The sequence below is a fragment of the Molothrus aeneus genome, chromosome 3, assembly GCF_037042795.1.
Source record: "Molothrus aeneus isolate 106 chromosome 3, BPBGC_Maene_1.0, whole genome shotgun sequence".
Lineage (NCBI taxonomy): Eukaryota > Metazoa > Chordata > Aves > Passeriformes > Icteridae > Molothrus > Molothrus aeneus.
Genome location: NC_089648.1, coordinates 50,840,554 through 50,861,687, shown reverse-complemented (window position 1 = coordinate 50,861,687; position 21,134 = coordinate 50,840,554). Strand labels below are relative to the sequence as shown.

Here is a 21,134-nt window from a genome sequence, read left to right as displayed (position 1 = left end):
TGCTTGGCACTGCATGCCAGTTCCAGTCTTTCATCTAACAGACTATCTTAACATCAAAGATATCCTACCCTTTACTAACTGTATTTCTTTATTTACTTTATTTATTGCTGAAGAAGTAGAAATCTCTCCACAAAGCTCTGGGCACCCTGCCATTAACACAGATACACAGAAAGATTGTATGCATTTCAGAGAACCCCATTTCCTAGAAAAATGCCACCTCCCCTCAAACCTCAGTCCACACTGAACCTGCTCATCCAGCCTAAAACACTCCCCAGGTGCTCCTTCAGAAACTAACACTGCAGAAGTAAAAGCCTTAACATCTTTTCCCTAGATAGATATTCTCTTGTCACTCTTTTACTAAAGAGTAACATTGAATCCTCTATTCCTAATGCCAAGTGGCTTTTTTTTTCCTATTTCCAACAGGACAACACAAACCAATCACCAATAATCTAAAATTACATTGCCTTAAAAACAAACACAAAAAGCAAACAAGCAAGCTAAACTCCCCCCCCCAAACCCAAACCAAACTGCACCCATGTATCACCCTAGAGAAACTACCACAGAAGATGAAGAAATCATATTTTTTAAAGTGTGTAACCAGAAATTCCCCTGAAGTTATACATAGAATACAAATATGAAGTGAAAAAAAAATCTTTCGGGTGATAGAAGCATGCTGGAGATACAACAATAAAATATCTCTCTGTTCCTTTTTTCCTTTTTATTATGAAATACCGTGTTTCGGTGTTACCTAGGTTGTACTGAACCAGGTTGCAGTTGTTTTAACAAGGCTGCAGTAAATAATTAAATGAAAAAGGAAGTTCTAGACCTAAGCAGATTGCTTCACAGGGAAATAGTTTCATTGCTCCAATCACGGTCATCTTCAGCTTCCTTAAAATGTCACAAAAATATAGTGGAGAAAATCTTGATTAAGTGGGAATGCATGAAACAAGAAAAATAAGTAAGTTACATTTTGTTAAGAGGACTTTCTGCTCTTCATATGGAATACATTAGAATTCTAACTAAATATCTCTAAGAGTAATTATAGTTTTATCTACATATACACAGACATCTCAACAATATAAACCCCTCCCAGAAACAGACACCATTAGGGTTACACAATCAAGGACAACTGAAGTTAGGAAATGCCAGAGTTAACCTTCCTCTGGCCCTTGTGCACAGATAATTGAAAAAAAATCTTCAATTACATAATCACATACTACTGTTTTTGCAGGATCTCATTCAATGCACAGGAAGGACAAACCCCATGAAATAAGCAACTTTGCAGTATCCTGCTTTACTTCTGTTCTTCGATGTGCTACCCTCAGCCTTGAAGCGATTCCAGTTCTCTCCTGAGGCATTATCACTGACTTCCTCATGAGCTCTTCTGTGGTGTTCATTAGCATAACATCTGAACCTTTCTCCAACAGTTATTTTATTAAAAAACTTACAATATGGCGGTGATGGAAGAAGTATTCTTAAACCCATTTTACAGAAGTATTTCTGGGGAATATCAAGTTCAGAAAAATCTTCTGATGTCAGGTGTTTCAGACATGCAAGATCTAACTTACTTGTGATTTGCAGCATTTTATAGATGTTAATATAGTCAAAGACAGTTCCTATTCACCTCAGCTGCAATCAGAGATGCAAATCATTCTATCAGTGTAAATTAGTAACAGAAACTGAGACACATTAAAGACAGACATGAAATTCATTTGCTGAGCCACCCATAACAGAAAATAGAGACAGACTTCAGTTTTCTAGCACAGCCTTCACCCACCCTTGCCATGAGATCTCTTTGCAATCCAGTTCCTCATTCAGTGTACGTATTTTACCTCTGGCCACACTTTAGGCAAAGACCTCAAAAAACATATTAGTTTTCTTTTTACCTCCTGGCACGTATACTTTGTACAAAACTGATGGCCAGACACAAAAAGCAGGTGGCTTTGTAATACACCCTGCATGATCACCATGGATGTGAAAATGGAAAAATCCATAGGCAAGCTGAATTCTTAAGGTCTGTTGTTTCCTAATTACTGGGTTGACAACTTTCTAGACTTCTTTTATCTATTTTCTTACTAAAGCTTTATTCTATTATTTACAATAAGTCAAATTTGAAAACTACAATTTTGTGACAATCAAAGGACACCTTCCCCGCTGGTCTACCACACAGGTTTCTGACATATCAACTAAACTAGCAACTGCTGATTCTATATTATAATTCTCTATTTCACTAGCTGAATCCCAAGCTTTTCCTCGCCTCCACATAAGACAGGAAATTACTACAAAGTAAAAATACATGAACGTCTTACTCTTTGTCAGAATTGGTGTGATTAAAAGGTTGCGTTACTTTAAAGCAGTAACAGACAAGTAAGAGCCATTTAATAGCATGTGGCATTTCAGAAATAAACATACTGTGTCATAATTAGAAAAGATAGATCACAAGGATATGGCATTACCCACCTATAATTGGGAGCCTGGATATTTACTCAAACCTCTCTTATTGCTGCTGATAAAGAGGTCCTCACAATGAAAGCCATTATTCGTTCAAGTCTCATAAGATATATTTTTCCATGACCAAAGCAGCCTATACTCAATAACATAATTTACTTAAAGTGTGGACAAAGTCTTTGTGCTCTGTGGCTGGATTTACAAATCTGTCAGTGCACACAGGAGATCCACCTGCACAATCCAAATAAACATAATACCGTGTTTCCGTATGGACATTTGTCCTTAAACTTATACAAAATGTTAGTTCAACATGTGCTTCTGTTAAAGTTTAAGTTGTATCATAAACATACAATGTTCTAGGATAATTTTATCCTAATTTTTATAATTTATAGTGATTGCATATTTTAAAGTAACATCAAAGAACAAGTAGCTTGATTTACAGCAATACACAAGCACAGGGTAATGGCTGATGCTACCTCCAGACTATATATCTCCAGCAGTGATAATGCCAATTAGTACTTGTTTACTTAAGAAAGCTCATGTTACATGGAGAAAAGTAATAAAATACCACCATTATTATTATTTCATATTTATCTTATGACTTTAGGGGGGCAATCCTCTTTGAGTTATATTTGCTTTATAGCTTTAAAAATATAACAGGCAAATTGTTAATCTTACTGAAGGCTTCATATGTGTAATACATAGCATAACCCCAAGAAAGGTCCATAAGGGAACATATTTCCCAGATCAATGTTTAGACTGGGCATATTGGCCTTGGTGGTTTTCATAATTGATGACAAATTGGTAAGTACAGCCCAACAGTGGTAGATTTTAATAGAGATAATAGTGCAGAGTATCTCCCTGCTTCCCAAGTAACTGGTTCCTGAATGTATACAGCACCTCGGCCATACAAAATCTACTTGCACAGCCTTTGACTGTCATATTTGTTACCATCAGTATTTGTAGGCACACTTCTCAGTTTACACACCGACACCATAATTACTATCAGGAATGATATAAGAGGAATAAACGGGGACTGTTGTGAGGGCCAGAATAAAAAACTGAACCACAAACATGAAGAAAATTAAATTATGACAAAGTATAAAGAACAAATTGCAAGTACCACAGAAGAGCTTCCTGACAAGAAAAAAAAAAGGTTTCATCAACTGCTATTAAGTAATTTATGTTTGTGACTCACAATGGTCACATTTTGATGACCAGATTCTAGTTTAAGACCTTTTTGTTATTACAGTATATGACATTATTTTTCCATTCTGCTGTCCTTGTATAATTTCTTATATTGAATTCTGCAAAGGGAAACTAATCAAAATCTAATGTGAAATACCACAAATTGCTAGTAGACCTGATTTTTCCTTTTTTTTTAAGTTTGGCTTGATCCCTGCTAATAAAAGATGTTTCTTTGGATTTTCACGTATTTCAAGTGAATAAACACAGTAGCTGACTAAGATAAGAGGCATTGTAGACCTCACCCTAAAGATTAAAACTCTGGCCAGGCTGAGCTGTCTTCTCACTAGAAACACATGCAATAAAGTAAAACAAGAGGAAAACTGAAAAAATCATGTCACTATAACCAAAAGCAATTCACTTCAAAAGGAAAAACAAAGCTTTCTTTTATGATTTAGGATTAAACACCAGAGTGGATGCCTGGATTCTTATCATATTTTAACTGACTCTGACAGTTACTGAACAATCTCCAATCTGATGTATTAAATCTAGCTGAAAAAGAGAGTGATAGAGCAAAAATGCTGGCTTCTCCTTTGCTCAGTTTTTGAGAGTGCTGAGAATATTCATTCAACACTGAATCTCAGGGAATCTGAGGTGCTCTGACTCTCACAAATGGTACCATGTCCCCAAAAAAAGCAGGAACATTGATGGAAGAAAAAGTCTTTCAGTATCAATCCTTCCAGATGATTTTGTGCATCTGAATTTTTTTCTGGAGCTTAAGTAAATTCTTAAGTACCAAGAAAGGATTCACATGACATGGGGATTACACAGACAAAAAACAGAATACAAAACCCTCTTCCATTTCACTGGGTGAGATCACAGTAATCTGCAGACAAAACACACAAGTTACAACATATAATCATTGCCAAGTGTACACAGCAACTTTTCTTTCCTTCTTTAAGCCTTTTTCCTTTCTGAACACTGAACAGTGATGAGGCACCATGCAAATGAAACTTTTTAAAGCCATGGGGCAGAACTTTGGCTTCCTCTGAAACAGGAGAACTGCTTGTTCAAGACACCAACTTCCACATAGTTTCTGTTTGGATATTTGGGGAGGGATTTTCCAAAGAGCTCCACAGTGATGTAACTCCGCTCTTATTCAAGGATAGTCAAACCTGCAATGACTTTGGTGGGACCCAGTAAAATGAATATTATACAGTCCATGGAGGAACCACCAGAACATATACAGCTGAGCATCCACTTAAGAATTTCCTTATATTTTAGTCCAGAAGTTGTGCAAAAACTATTTGAAGATTAAAATAGATTTGTCTCAATTTCCCCACTCCTAAGCATAAAAAAGCACAGCACAGACTTTCTATGAAATTATGTCATTATTTTCTCAATCATATTACTAGTAAGTTATTTTCCTTTACTTTCTTGAAAAGAATACTTATTTAAGAAAAATTATCCTTTTAAGAGAACATGGCTAAATTTTTAAATTAATGTTGTAATTTTCTCCTTCTGATTCAGAATACTCATTATACCAGAAAAATTATTAGGATGATAAGGCAAGATAAATGTTTTGAAAACAATAGCTTTAAAAACTGGACTCTTCTCAGCTACATTTCTGGCATCTGCTACATTCCATTGCTATGATGTGCTATTCAGAAAAGATTTATGCAGCCAAGCATTTTTTTCCTAAGATCTTGAGTTCAGCTATTGATTCTATGATTAAATGGCCAGTAATTAAATTTTGTTAAGCTCTAAAAAAAAGAACAACTTCAAACAGTTTTGTTGAAGGTAATAGCCAAAGGAGCCATTAAGCACAGGAGTTGTGTAAAACAGAATACTTGTATCACATACATCAACATTGCCAATAAAGAAGGAAAGAAACCTACCCAAAACTAAAGACAACTATATCAGATATTATTTGCAGGTAGCTTCTAAGTTACTAGATCTTGGCCAGAGATTTAGAAACTTACTATTTGTTATTACCCACATGAAAAATGCGTGTATATTTTATTAGAGAGAGGGAGTGTATACATAGAAAGACGTTTGCCTTTTTAATCCTCAGTAGTATCTTTTGATTGCCATGTGCCACCAGAAGGAGAAACTTATTATTCTATCAATGCTACTTCTGCCTTTTAGAGTTCCCCAGAGACCTTTCCAGGAATGAAGAAGTTCCCCAGAGACCTTTCCAGGAATGAAGAAGTGTTAAATGCAATTCATTTGTATAGTAGTGAAATAATCACTCAACAGTGGAGCAATTCCTTATATGCAGAGACAGACAGAGGGAAGGCCTGACTGGTGGCATTTCTGATATACTGAAAAAAATGCCTTTGCCAGTTCCAATGGCAAGAAGCATAGCCAGTTCCATTAGCAGAAGCATAGCCAATTCAAAATATTATCAAAATACCAGACATCACAGAAATGTTATATGGCCAAAATCTGACTGGTCAAAGAAAAAAACCCCCACACTTTATAAACCAGTTATATAATAAACTGTAACCAGAGCAGCTAGTGCACATCTGATGTACCAGGCTTACCCATGTGAGAGAGGGGGCACATTATTGGTATTGTTCCACTTCCTTTAAGTGCCTTTATCAGCCAAACAATTTTTTTTAAAGACCCACAACTTCTAACCCATTATATAGTTTTCCAGCACCAGCATTTTGCCCTTTCATTTTTGTGTGTATATTACATACTTACGTGAAATATAATGGTTCTTTAAACCAAAGTTAAAGCCCAAGATAAGTTAACACCACTTGGGTGATTTGTTATTCAAAATATTGGATGGGTGGGCACCCATACCAGAATAAAACCTCAGTTATTTTAGATTTCATTGCAAAAGACTGTTCCTTTCTGTACTTTTAACAACTCATCAGACAAGTGATTTCAGGATTCTCTGTACACTTTCAGTTTCTATAAAGTGCAGTATAATATGTAACTATCATACTTTGGATAGGGAAGATATTTAGACAGAATCAGAAGAAAAAAAATTCAAAATTTAAACCCAATTATAGACTTTTCCTGTAAATTCAAGACAATGAGAAAAAACAGTTGCCCTCACACTTAAAAAAAAGGCACAGAGGACTGGGTCACTTGTACAAATGCCTCTGTGATAGCTTCAACCATGAGGTCTTTCTCTCCACCTAAAAGGCAAGTTCTGATTAAAAAATGCCTTGAGTTTCATAGTATGGATTTGTCACTGCACAGTTCTTAATTAAAAGAGCTCTGAGAAGTCAGGGCATGCATCTGAACAAAACAAACTCTGTTCAAGACAGGGAGTTGCAGCTTTCTGTCTGACACCCGTTAAGAAGCATATTCATGAATGAAAAAAGATGGAACTATAAAAAATCTGATTGCATTGTAGCCTTTCAAAAATTACATTAGCTGTGTGACAATCCTTTCATGGATCTACCCTGTGTTCATGGATCTACCCTGCAAGCTCTAGCAGATATTTAGCTCTGGAAAAAAACTGTACTGGGAGACAGTTGGCCTGCTTTGGGGAAATCCAAAAGAAAAATGGTTTCAAAAATAGGAACTTTTTGTCACTCTTTGAGTAAATTATTTTACAACACACACTTTTTCAATCTAGAATAACTTTTCAAACATTAATTTCTTTGAAAATAGGCCATGCTGACACTTCCATACAATATTAACTATCTTAACATCTTAATTAATACAGCAGTAGTTTTAGAGGATTATGCAATCTGAGTTACCACTGTAGTGGCCTCTATTGTCAAAATTGACTATTTGCTACAATGGAATTTGGACAAACCAGTAAATAACTGAAAAGATGTTCATAAATTACTGAAAAGGAAATTTACAGAATGGGAATTAGTAAATATCTTTGGGAGCTGAAATCTTGGGAACAATTAGCAAAATCGTTTCCAACTAACAAATTGAAAACAGTTAACACACTGTTCAAGCAGCTGTAGCCCCAGAGAATAGGGGGAAAAATAAACCAAAAAACTACACAAAATCTACAACATGAAAGATCATAAAAGAAGAGCACAAGTTCATAGTGGTACCAAAAATGTAGGAGTGGAGTTGGGTTTAAAGTGGAAAGTGGCGTGATCTTTTCAGAGACAGCAATTAAAATAGACTTATGTGAAAGATATCTGGAGGCCAGACTACATAGGCAGACTTCTAACTCTGAATTATACACTTAATTTTCCTGCACTGCAGCAAGAGTTAGAGCTTAGTCTGTCATTTACAGGAACTGAGCAGACCAGCAAGCACTGAACCCAGACAAAACAAGAGGGGTTTCTGGAAACCCTCCCTTCCCTTGATATGCATGCTTATAGAATTATAGATGTCCTCATGGCTTTATTAAAATAAATTATATTATCATATCTAGGGCAGGAAAAGTAGTTTTGGTTCAATGTATCACAGCAAGGGATGTACTTCTCTGATGTAACTTATCATTATTACTTTAATAGTTTTGTTAACTTTGTAGAAAATGTTCAGTCTATAGCTAAAACACTTTTTTTTTCCTCCCAAAGCAGAGATATTTTTCTCTTCCATGATGAGAGAAAGAAATTCAGACTTAGTACATGTGAATAATTAAATCAGATGTTTTTCATACACAGTCACAATTCCCTCACTTTTTCTCAGATTCTTGAAAAATAAACATCATATATGTTTTTCTTCATTTTAGTATTGTATATCTATCTCAGACATCTCTGTATTGTGGTTGCATGCAAATGCAAATTTGAACATTTCTTTATCAGAAAGTGATAACTGAGGCCTTGCTCTAGTAAGCATTACATGTTACACCTTGTGGAAAAAGCTTAAGCAATCTCGCTAAGTAAACAAATACTATGTTCTAGCAAAAGTAATCATGGACATTAAAATAGGCATCTAAAATCTGCAAGATCAGCTCTTCTGATTAATTTTGAAATGCTGACTTTACAGTGGTAATTACTCACTTCTATCCATTAGGATATTAAATGAACCAATTTAATTACACAGTATTAATTGTGATACCTATTGAAATGCACATCACACAATTTCTAGATTTGTATGTTAGGAACTTCTACCTGGAAAACTTCTATTTCTAGTTAACACCTTCACTTCACGATACAATGCTTCTCACATTAGTAATCCACAGGAGAAAAAAAGTGGTACTCACAAAGACTCAGTTTTTTGATAAAACAGAAACGCATCTTGTTCTAAAATTTTCGTTCACTTTATTGAGAGCAAGTGACAAATAGATAAAAAATTAATTTTTTCACATAATAACCCCTTATCAGGGCAGGCTTTTGTAAAGCACAGTCCAGATGGCAACAAATCATCTTGAGCCTATTTTTGGAGATACTTCTAAGGTAGGTACTTTTATTATGTGTTGTGATAAACAGTATTGACAAATATTCAAGCATCTCTTGGTTATATTTTTTAATTTCTAACAGTGAACAGAGAAAATGAGGCAAAAAAAATTTATAAACAGATTCTAAAATACTATAGGTTGTAAAGATTGGACCTTCTGTGACAGGTTGCTCTTTCTTTCAAGGTATAGTGTTTATAGAGAGGTACATTATTTAGCCTTTGTTCCAATAAAGGAGTGCAGAGACCCTGTACAATGAGGTCGTAGTCAGCTTAGAAATGCCTGAGCACATTCCTTATCGGTTTGGCTGCAAGGGCATATCAGAGGAGGGGGAAAAATCACTGTGCTTTTAAGGCAGTATTGTCTTGGTTAATGCAAAGAGGTTGAAACATTTAAGGAAGGGAAAAGAATTATTGACACCATCAAAAGATTATAGCTAAAAAAAGTAAACAGAAGTAATGAAAGGCAGGTTCCTGTGAAATTCATTTCAATAGTAATTTACTTTTATATTAACAAACTGTCAACTAGGGGAAATACAAGAAAGACAACTAGCAACTTTTTCTCTGCAAGACTTGCATGAACAGAAATTCTAAACACATGTCTCAAGCCAGCAAAAATTTAGATATTAAACAGAACATAAAAGAGATAGCTTATGATATGTTTTGTTTAAGCTAAATTAAAATATATGAAAAAACCCTGACAGAGAAAGAGGAAAGAATAAAAAAAACCTTGGAGCAGTTCATTAAATACATAGATTCCTTCTGACTAATCTCTCAATTACTCATGATTTATGTATGCCTCTGTAAGGAAAGACTGCCAAACTGAATATTTTTTCCAAACTTTTTAAATTTCCTGATGTTTTCCATAACTTTCAGAAATAAGAATTTCCATGCCTGAGTCAGGGACAGAACTATCAGTCACATTTACCCTGCTCAGCAATAAATGCACACCCGCTCCCACCCCTGGGATGCCATGAGAGGAGTTCGACAAAGCACCAGTAGCAACTTTATCAAATCACCCCTGCTGTACGTGAGGATTGTGCCAGCTGACTGGGTTACTGCCTTGGCACTTGGGTTCTTGCTTTGCACATGGTAAGGAGGAAGATAAGGGAATGTGCTGACAACCATTTCATTATTTGCCCAGTGATAGGATCTTCGGCCCTTGTCTGGGGTAGGCAGCTTGAGATCTGTGGTGAAAAAACCACACTTCCTGACTTGTCTGTGCCAGATAAAGCCCAATCCATTTTCACAGTGTCACTAACTCTTGCTGCTAGTGCTGGTGGCATGAGCAATACTTCCCACCATACTGACTTCCCATCTCTTATTAGGCTTCTGAACCCACAGACTCACCCTGAAATCCTCCCATAAACAAGGGAGGACTTTATTCCCTCCTTTATCTAAGCAGACACAACTAAGGACCATAACAGACAAAGATGATCTTATATTGTGGATCATCATCAGACGTGGGTGAATGACCTGCCTTCAGATTTTTTTTTCTTGATGAATTAAATACAGAAATTTTTCTTTGAATCACCACTAAAATTTAGATTCCCGGGGCTGTAACAGAATTGAAATTTACACTTTGGTGAGCTGCTGAGAATTGATTAAACTCTCTCTGAGGACATGGAAATGTGACACCAGTGCACTTTACTGATGGATAACCAAAGGACAAAGGTTCATTCTAGCACCAGCTACAGCCACAGTAATTTTGTGGTAACATCAGCATGGGGCTAATGCAGATATAGTGTAGTAAGAATTACAGATGTCCTCATGGCTTTATTAAAATAAATTTTTTCACATTCTGAATAAAACTAAATATGGCTGCACAGCAGTCAAAACATAAAATATCTATTGACCCTTATAAGTCAATGTATATATATATTGACTATAAGTCTACTAATGACATAAGAAGGTGAAAACTCTTATGAGGATGTTGCTATCTCAAATGTTCAAGTGTTCAAAACTCCGGAATTCCAGTGCTGACAAGACACTCAATAACTAGACTGGAAAATAATTATGCAAACTGCAATCTGCATTTGAGGTCCCTGAGAAAACTGCAGTTCTGCTCCTGAGTTACCATAGAGAGCGCAGACAACTCCAAAAGACAGCACAATATTGAAACAATAGACATTTTATTATGACAGCAGAAAAGCAAAAAAGCAAGGGGGGAATAAACTGAATATTTTTGTGAGGTTACACACACCTGAAGCGACTGATTTTCCTTTCCATACTGAACTGCTCCTTCTTTATGTCAGATAAAATGAAGCCATTGTGACAGGACAAGCAGCAAAACAATTTTTTAGACACATCAAAAGCACTGTCATATTCCAAGACGTGCAATTTCCAATGGGTCTTTTAATTTCCCAGATTTTTAACCAAAATAGATTCTACAGGACAATGATTAAGAAGGAACTATAGATATTAGGGAAGTTTGGAAATTATATAATGTATTTCTCAGCCCCAGGGAAAGAGGACTGTAGATTTAAGCCATTTCTGGTAGATATTACTATACATTTCCAGGGACTGGGATTTCCCAGTCTTTCTTGACATCTATTTCACTGCTATCTAAATCTTTTGATGAGATGTCCTCCCCTCATTTATCTTCTTGTAATTTAAGCCCATTTCTTTGTGCCCTTTCAACTTGAAAAGATCAGTCTATCCCTTCCCACTGCACCTACCTCCTGAAATATTCTCAGTTCTTATGCATTCCCTCTTTTGTCTATTAAAGACCAAAAAAATCTTAGTTCTTTCTCTCTGCCTTCATTAGTTACATTTTCTAGAACTTTGTTCACTCCATTTGTTCTCTCCTGGGCTCTCTGAAATGAATGAAATGTACAAACAAACAAAAAGTTAGGAATATCTGAGTCTCCTATAAAAGCAGATTTAACTAATTCTGTTTAAAACACCCCCATTCCAACATCTGAGCTGCCATGCAGCCCTTTCACTGGAAGACAGGCAAGCTGTTTACAAGGGAGGTGAGACATACACTCATCACAGGGAAACTGAGGCACAGCTAAATGACCCACATAAGACTATCATGGACATCTACCTCAGACAGGAATGGAACAAGTTACTAACTGAGCTGTGCAGTAACTTCCCCCTGACTCACAACACATAACTTGAAGCCAGTGTGCCCAGACTTTGTGGCTGCTGAGTTCTTAACTAAATAGTACATGCTATATTTTTATCATTTTTTTGGTGTTAATAATTTCTTTCTGTTTCAAGTGTCACAATCCACCCATTGATTCATTTGAGGTACCAGACCAGAACTGCACTCCACTTGTGCACCTGCTTGTCAGTACCTTACCAATCTGTGGCTGAATATACTTTCCACAGACCATCTCACTCCTGTTCTAAATTTTCTGCTCTGTAATCCCTCTCCTAATCTTTGTTTCTGAAAGCAGGCCCAGTATTGTAGTTTTCCTCAAACTAAACTATAAAATTATTACTTTTGCATTTTCCGTGTCACAGTGTGACTGATATCTTTATCCTTATGAATAGCCCCTTAAATAATCCATAAAACCTGGACCTAATGATCTTAATCCCTTGCTTGTATGTAACCTCCTCTGGGCAAAGCTTAATAAGCACCAATAGCTTTCTAAGCTTACAGCTCACTAGAGAATCTGGATGAATGTCAGGCTTTTATGAGATTTCTACTGTAAATTCAGTCAAGCTTAAGCTGCCAGAGAGATTATGAATACCATATGAATCCACAGCCAAAGTGACCAATACCTTTTAAGAACACTAAATAAAAAATGCAGGAGCAGCAGCGTTTCCTGCTTTGTCTGTCTTGCTCTATTAGAAAAGCCAGACAAAAAGATTCTATTTTGCAGGATAACCTATGCTTTTACATCAACATAAAAAGAAATATGAACCCTGAGGGTCTACAGGCAAGTACTGCCAAATGACAGGTTCCTGTAAAGGTAAATGTCTCATTTTCATTTCAGTTGAGTGTTAGCAGCAGACTGCCCATCATCTCTTTCACTACTGAACAGCAAACATCTTTCTATTGAACCTGGGCATTTCCAGTGTACCTTATTTATCTACTTATTATTCAGACTGACAGGGAAATATTTTTTCCATTATTGACAGTTTTGAAGATTTCAAATCTCTTCCTGTGGAGGCAACAAAGGAAAAGCCCCCATAGGGATCCACTTGAGATTGGAACACTTTGGCTGCTTTTACAATTCAATGGCACCAATCATTTTATTGCTGAAGAGGTTAGCCAGGGACATATATGATTTTATAGAAGCGTATCCTGGAGTTTGGCACCGGGCTTTTGACCTTACTTGTTCAGCAGCAGCACAGGTAGCCATGGTGCGATGAGCTGAATGTATGGGTCAGTTTGTGGTTGGCTTTCCCTGTCCTCACAGCACTGACTGGGACCTTCTGGCTCACAGGGCTTAGGTTGCTGTCACCTACACTTTCAGTTATCAATTTTTTGTTATGAAGAGGAATTAGCAAAGGATAACAATTTTGACATCCTAGTGTTCTAGCCACCAGGAAACAGCACACAGCAGATGTACGTTAGAGGAGGTTTTGCTGATTTATTTTGTGCTAAGAATGGCAGCAGCATGGCCCAAGATCAAGTATGGAACAGGAACACGAAGACACAAAATCCATCAGTCAATGGAACCACAGTGAGAGCAGATCCTAAATGCATTTCTGGCTACAGTTTAATGGATATGGAAAACACCTATTAAAGTGATATGAATATGGAAAGTGCTACTGCACAGTGACAACACTGTTTTGTCTCTAAAAAAATTGTAGGTTTAAAAATTTTAAAAAGCACTTTTTTAAAAAGGAAAAACATTACCAAAGAAGGTAGAAGCCCTTTCTATATATAAACAATCTTTTTTTCCAATGGCAAGCCTGTCAAAGCAAAACTACCCATCTGATACAGAATTAGCTGGGCACCACAAGCTGCTCCAAAATTTTCATATGCTCCAGAATAAACTCCAGACATCTTTTTTCCAGCAAAGCAGCTGGATCTCCTAAAATACTTTGCACTTCAGTGGTTAGGACAAGACATTTACTGAATGAAATCTCTCATTCATATGTTTAAAGAAAACAGTCAAAATGTTACATTATGCTGTGCTGAAGTGCCACACAGATCAAGATGATGTAAAGTTTAAACTGATGGTTTTTTACAGTGTACAGTTATCTTACATATAACTTGCATATACTTTGCTGTAGAATGTTTCTATTATTTGAGTCATAAAAGCTTTTAAAAATAATAAGCACACTCCAGGTGTTTTACCACTTTGAGCTACAGTGAAGGGTTATTAAATACACAATCTGCAGGCACAAACAGTACTGTGGAAAATGGAAGAACTACATGATTACCCACAGAATTTCAACAACCAGAAGAAATTCACAAGAGGCAGGCATTAACAATGTAAACACAAAGAAAGAGCAAAATTAAAGAATTCAAAGAAGAGATTCAAAGGAAAAAAATAGTTACAATTAATAACAGCACAACTGTAAAAAATGGCAAAAATAAAGTTCAGCAGTAGCAGAACACAGGACCCAAGCTATAAAATCACAAATAGTGATCATCATGCATCCTTTCATCAAAGTGTTATATTGTACAGAATTCAGCCATATATAAGCATAATCCCCGGTCATTAAAATTTTGCTCCTGGACAATTTATTTATGCAAGAAGATAAATTGCTGACTTACCTGCTTGCTGCATGCATATAATATATGTGGTAAACAAGTAGAGACAGTGATGCAGCTTCCATTTCCAGTGATAGCACCACATTTCACTTCCATGAGACATCCTGTGGGAAAAAAGAAAAGCAACCTAGAATTCAGGGAGTTTTACAAGACAAGAAAATGAGGAAGACTCTGTTGTTAGTCAAACTAGTAGCCTGCAGTAAATAAAGTAGTGAAAATTATGGATGGCCCTAGTATTGCTTAAATGGAGACAAAAATCTGCTAAAAAGGGTCAGAAATTATGTTGTCTGGTTCTTAGTAGACAGCAAAATGGAAGGCTGGTCAGCCTTGGGCTTCTAAGCAGATAGATGTGGGTGTTATTTCAGTAAAAGAAACAAGAAGCACAGTCTGAAAAAGTTAAGTTGTAGGGGTTTTTTTGAAATATGAAATTTTACACGTATATTTACATGTACATTTATTCTATTTAATTATACATAATAATTACATATTTGTTATTAACTTAATAAAGACGGTAGATTATAATTTGCCTCTGCCCTTAACAAAGCTTTCCATTTTTCTGTTCTAATGTTTTGACAGCTATGATATCTTCTGCTGACAACTTTTATGAAAATCCTGAAACTTTCCTTGCCAAAATCTAGGAGCTCACCTGTGCTGCCAGAGGAGTCAGGGACATACTGATTATTTCATAAAATAAATGCAGTTATAGAAAAGCCTCTACCAGTTAAAGCTTGAAGTTAGTTTCCTTTCCCTTGCAGGCTAGAGGATATTTAACGGCTAAACCAAAATGCTTCCTCCACTGTGGGCAAAAAAGGAAGCAAAAGTCTTAATAAACTTCTTCACACCTTTATTCATGCATCCAAAATGAATGGTGCTCCACTACATTCACGTCTCATTTTATTCAACAAGTTAGCAGCAAGCAAAAGGAAGTAACAAGTAACGAAATACAACTGCATTATTTTGACCAACTCCTTCCTCTCCTATTTGGTGATGATAATTGCCTTTTGTTCAGTAAGATATTATCTCCCTCAATTGAGGTAAATAAGGAAAAAACTCTTCCTTCTTCTCCATAGATATTGCTGTGAACCCACCAGTAAAAGCTAGGGCAAATGTAAAACCTTTTCCAGTGTAAGCGTCTGTTTATTCCCCAAGTGGAAACCAATGCAGCAAGATAAACCACTGTAAAGGAACAAGTAATATTTCAGCTTTAAAAGTAGTAATTCATCAAAGCACTCCTGTGGGCTAGATGCCAATGGGCCCAGGTAAATGACACTTCAGCAGACTGCTGCTATCAGTTAGGCTTCCATTGAGTTGAGTGTTACACAGCACAGGTATCTGATTACAAAAGAAGTTCAGTTCTTTGTGGGTAGTTGTATCAAATTAGGAATCTGAAGCAGATTTATTTTTTCTGAGATACTGCAAAGTCAAACCTAACAAGTGTTGAAGACAAGCTCAGAAAACATGGGGCTCCGAAATACAAGAATCTCTTTGATGAAGCCAGACATACAAAACTGGATTATCAAACAATAGAATTATTGTCCTTCCACTTAGTGATCCAAAAATCCTATTAAATCTCAACAGCAGAAAGCTGAGGTTTTGGAGCAGTTGCTTTCCAATGTATATAATTCATAATCCACAATAACTTTAATATTAATTTAGAAAATTGAATTTGAACAGAAGTCCTTTGAAGACATGAACACAGTTGCACACACACCCAAACACATACGGCATACATATATACTCACAGAGTGGGGAAATGGAAATGTTGGGGCTAACAGCATGACACACCAGAGATACAAAAGAATTTTCCTGTGCCTACAGAAGAGTTTGCAGATGAGATACATGGCATCCTGCTGCTTAATCTACCAATGCAAACCTGTAGAAGTGGTTGCATTACTGGTTTTTGTTGCTGGTTTGTTTTGAGCAAGCACATTAAACAGTTATTAGACTAGGAAACAAACAATTATTAATTCAGAATAATTCTGTGTTAAATTCCATCAAACTGATAAATTGTCTGTATCATCACTTTTGATATCTCTGTGAGCTCAGACAAAGATTTTGCTCATTTAATAATGGGAGAATCTGAAACAACACATTTGAGATACACAGGGAAAAATAACATGACAAGTTTCTGCTGCTTAGGTCTGGTGTGAATGAAATTCTATGTTAGTCTGAAAGAAGTATTTAATCTGGCCAATTTCTATTTGTTACTGTTTTACTTGCATTGCAGTAATGCTTACAAGCCAGTACTCCGTGGGACGCCAGAATGATAGTTTATAGTCTGTTTCCTCACCCTCACCCATGTAAAAAGTGCTAGTCAAGAAAGATTTCAAGAACATGGATAAGCAACAACAGAGCCGAGCATAAATAAGTGCAAACAATAAGGCAGAAAGGAGTAGCTATAAAGACTTTCCCCCAGAGTAAAAAGCTAGATAACTACATAACTGCTATTAAAAATACACAATTCTCCACCAAAATAAATAAAACAAAACAAATATATAAAAAAGAGCAAACTATCTCCTCCCCTTCTCCACCATTGAAGGACAAAACAATTATCTTTATACCAAATTGTCTCAGTTGACAAGAAAAAGGTTTATCAAACTCTGACAAGAACGAACACAGAAGCGCACGCTACCAAAACACTCCACTAATGTGGGCACCATGAGTCAGATCTGTTTCTTTTGGAGAAGATTGCTGAAAAACTGTTTTACAAAGCATAACCACCAGCTGAGTGCTATAAATTAGTGAGGAAATCAGTTATTTATATGTTCCTAGGATCTTGCAGACCCAAAAATTCAAAATTCAGAAAGCCTTACACTGTGATGTGTAACACTCCTGTTCACACAAGAAAAAAGTTGTCAGGGATGGAAGTCAGATACTGCCAACAAAAAGGCTGCATCCACAACAAAATCAATCCCTGATATTTTTATAATTTGACATTTCAGACAATTATGATAAGGTGTTGCAATAACTGATAAATACTTCCAAGGCTTTAAGAAAACACAACTTAGTTGCAGATATTATTCACCTCTTAGTAGCCACCATATTTATTTTAAGGTTCTTTTTCTTGGTTACTAGTGTTAATCAACATCTAGAAATGAATACAAACAGCATATGAATAATTCAATGGAAAAATCAGCAAACAATAATTCAATAATATTCAATAGAAAAATCAGCAAGTTCTGAGCTTGTTTATAGCTTATCAAGGAATGATATGGTCCCCTGACAGCACTGATTTGATGACCCAAGAGACAAACCTCTTTGGTCTTGTGTTCTTATTTTAAATACTATTAAAAAGATGTGTTCTGTCATTTAATATTCATTAACAGCACAGGGATGATATCAGAATAGCAATGTAGTAAAACACACCAGGAGTTTAGGTAAGCAAAGGGATGGACCCTGTAACAAAGAGATGGATCTGTAACAAAGATCTCAGACATGGAGACATGGATTATTTCAGCCTTTGTCTTTGGTTACATAGAAAATTGTTCATAGTGAGTTTTCTTCTGTATTTTGTATCAGTTTAAATGAAAAAGCCCTGTTCTGTCCCCAGCTGGTAACACACTAGCAGCTCTAAAGAAATCACTCTAGATTGTCACAGAACCAAACATTTCACCCAACATATTTGGGAATTATTAGGACACCTACAGTAGGAGTACATCTACTACAGATGGATATAGTCTAGAAACAGGAATCCCTCTCAACTTTTGGGGATTTTTTGACGGTTTTGGCCTTCTGTGGAGTCTGATTTTTCTAAAGTCTGAAGTACTAATTTTTCTATGGACTTGCATTTCCCAGGGCAGACACTGTGTGACATGACCATCTATGCACTCTAGCTACCAATTCAGTCCAGTCTAGTCCATAGCTACTTTCATTTCCTATAACATAGGGAGACAATAAGCTTATTCACAATTCATTTCAGAAGAGCAAAATAGACATGTAAATTATCTAAACCATAAATGGATAGTAACTTGACACAGTTCAAGATGGACTTACTGGGAATTTTGCTACATCCAACTACTAAATCTTACTCTACATGCCAGCAGCCAGCTAGCAGACAAAACAGCATTGCCTTTTAGGGAATATACAGCTCTGCAGGACAACATACACAAAATGTGAATAATGCTGGAGTATTTCATTTGTAGACTGTACCAACCCAAACCAGGCAATACAAATTTGAATACACCATCTTCTGTGTTCAAAAGTTTGTCAAAATTCCCTGGAGTAGGATGTGAATTCTGCCTCAGGCATGCTGACATGACTTTTTTTGGTCTTTGACATGTCTAAAGCTATTAAGGAAAAATGTTGCTGACACTTTAAAATTAAAAGAAAGATAATATCAATTTCACAATTTTTTTTCTCACACAGATTGTAAACAAAAATATTTTAAGCTTAATCACTCCCAAGTAGAACTGCAAGTGAAAGATGATTGTAACTCACAGTTTAATTCCCCAAGATTAATAGAGAAGTTGATTTTAACTCTGAAACCATCGCTTTAAACTGTAGTACATTAATATCTTGAAAGATTAATTACACAATACCCCTTAAAACTTTCATTTTGTTAAGCACTACCTGTTCCTAATTATTCTTACAGCCAGCTTTGAAAACACCCTCTTGCTCATCAAAAGAGATGAAAAAAAAAATAAGACGCTGCCTTTTAATTTAAACAGTATCAGCTCTATCAGATCCATCTAAGTCCCTTGGCTTTTCTTTCAAAGGGAACCTTTCCCACTTGCAGGCAACAAATCTGCTGGTTGTTTCCAACCCGGTAGCACCGCAACACTAAATCTTTAGGAACTCCCGATTTCTGCCTTAACTTGACGGCGCTGTGTGAGACCCCCCTGCCCTTTTCACTTGTACCGATTCCCTCGGGCGCATCCCCAGGATCTCGCTCCTGGCTGTGATCGCACCGGCGGAAAAACCTCAAAACCTCAGTACCTCGCCTTACCTTCGGCGAGGGACGGTCAGTAAAGGACAAATATCCCGGGGAAGGCGTCCGGAGGCCAGGGCAGTGTCCGGCCCGGGGCTGGTGCGGTCCGGCAGGAGGGGGAGCCCCCGCCCGCCCCTCGCCCCCGAGGCTGGCGGAGCCCCCGCTCTGTGCGCCGCCGAGAGTCGCGGCGCGGATGCGAATGCTTTGTGAAGCCCGCTCTGCCCTCCCTCTCCCTTCCCCTACTTTTCCCCTACTTGTGCTGGAGCCTCACCTGGAGGGCTGCCTGCGGTGCCAGGGCTCCTCGACGTGAGCGGCCGCGGCCCCGAGCCAAGAGGCCGGGGCCGAGAGGGTGCGGGGGCACCGCCGCCCAGGCAGGCGGCCAGCGGGGCCAAGTGTTTTCGCTACTTGCCCGCAAGCACGGGGAAATCCACCAGAGCGGTCCCAAGGATGGGGTTAGGGCGCCCTGGAAAGACAGCGGCCGCCCGGGAGCCGGCAGGGCAGCCGCCGACGGACACGCAGCCCGGACGGGGCAGAGCCCTGCCAGCCCTGCCCTCCGAGCTCCCGGCTTGAAAGTTCCCCGTTTCCCCATTCCTTCAGCCCTACCTACCTGCACTAGGGCTCAGCCCTGACATTACTCACCACCTACCGTGGGTGGTGGGAAGCCCTGCCGAGCCGCCCGGGGCTCCGATCCCCCTCGGGCGATGCAGCCCGCGGGGCGATCCGCGCCCCCCCAGCGCCCCGGGCGGCAGCCGCAGCCCTCGCCCCAGAGCCCGGAGAAGGGACTTACATGGTGACATTACGGGGCGGCTCTGCTCCGGGTCTCAGCAAGCATCCCCCCGCGCTGCCGCTCGCTCTGCCTCTGCCCCGCTCCCGCGCCGGCTCCTCGCAAAGGTCATCGCTCCTTGCCCACCTCTCTTCCACGCCCGCGCCGATCCGCTCCTCCTCCGCCGCGATGCTTCTCCCACCCCGCGCCGCAGCGGGACCTGCCTCTCTCTTTGCACAAGTCGGGGGAACTTCGGCGCGGAGCGGAGCCGCCCCGCCCGCTGCCCGCGCCCCGCAGTCAGGTGGCGGCCCCGGCGCGGCCCCGCGGCTGGCCCGGCCCACCGCGCTCCGGGGGCAGGACGCGCCTGGCGAGCCGCCGCCACCGGGGCCCCGAGCAGCCCTCCGGGGAGCTGCTCCGCGGGACCGGAGCGCCGCTCTGGGGACAGGGATGCCCACCCCCGCCCGGGAAAGGCGCTCCCCCGGCGGCACCGCACGGCGCCCTCCGGCTGACCCGGCTCACTGGTGAGGGGCTAGGCCAGGCTGTGCAGCCCCCAGGCACCCCTCAGGAGATGATAGCCGCAGGCACAAAGCCACCCGCAAAGGACATGGGGCACTTCTGAGAAGATTCCATACTGGGGACATTGCCCTTGCCGATCACAGCGCCCTGAGCGTGTAGCACCTCGCAGCATCCCGGTGGCAGCACACCCACCTGGGGACAAGCACACCCTGCACACCCACCACAGTGAGCACTGCAGAGGGAAGCGCACATCTGCCCACCTGCTTGCCTTAAGACAAAAAAACTGT

At 38.9% G+C, this 21,134-nt stretch overlaps 1 protein-coding gene across 1 annotated transcript in view; it reads right to left on the bottom strand.

Moving 5' to 3' along the window:
- Positions 1 to 20,464, bottom strand: part of ADGRG6 (adhesion G protein-coupled receptor G6) — a 110,865-nt gene extending 90,401 nt beyond the window's left edge. Inside the window, exons 1-2 of the mRNA XM_066546899.1 lie at positions 20,356 to 20,464; positions 14,645 to 14,745 (exon numbers count right to left, since the gene is read on the bottom strand). Coding sequence (XP_066402996.1) covers positions 14,645 to 14,745; positions 20,356 to 20,357 — 103 coding nt within the window. The 5' untranslated portion in view covers positions 20,358 to 20,464. The remainder of the gene's footprint in view (positions 1 to 14,644; positions 14,746 to 20,355) is intronic.
- Between the last annotated feature and the right edge of the window lie 670 nt (positions 20,465 to 21,134).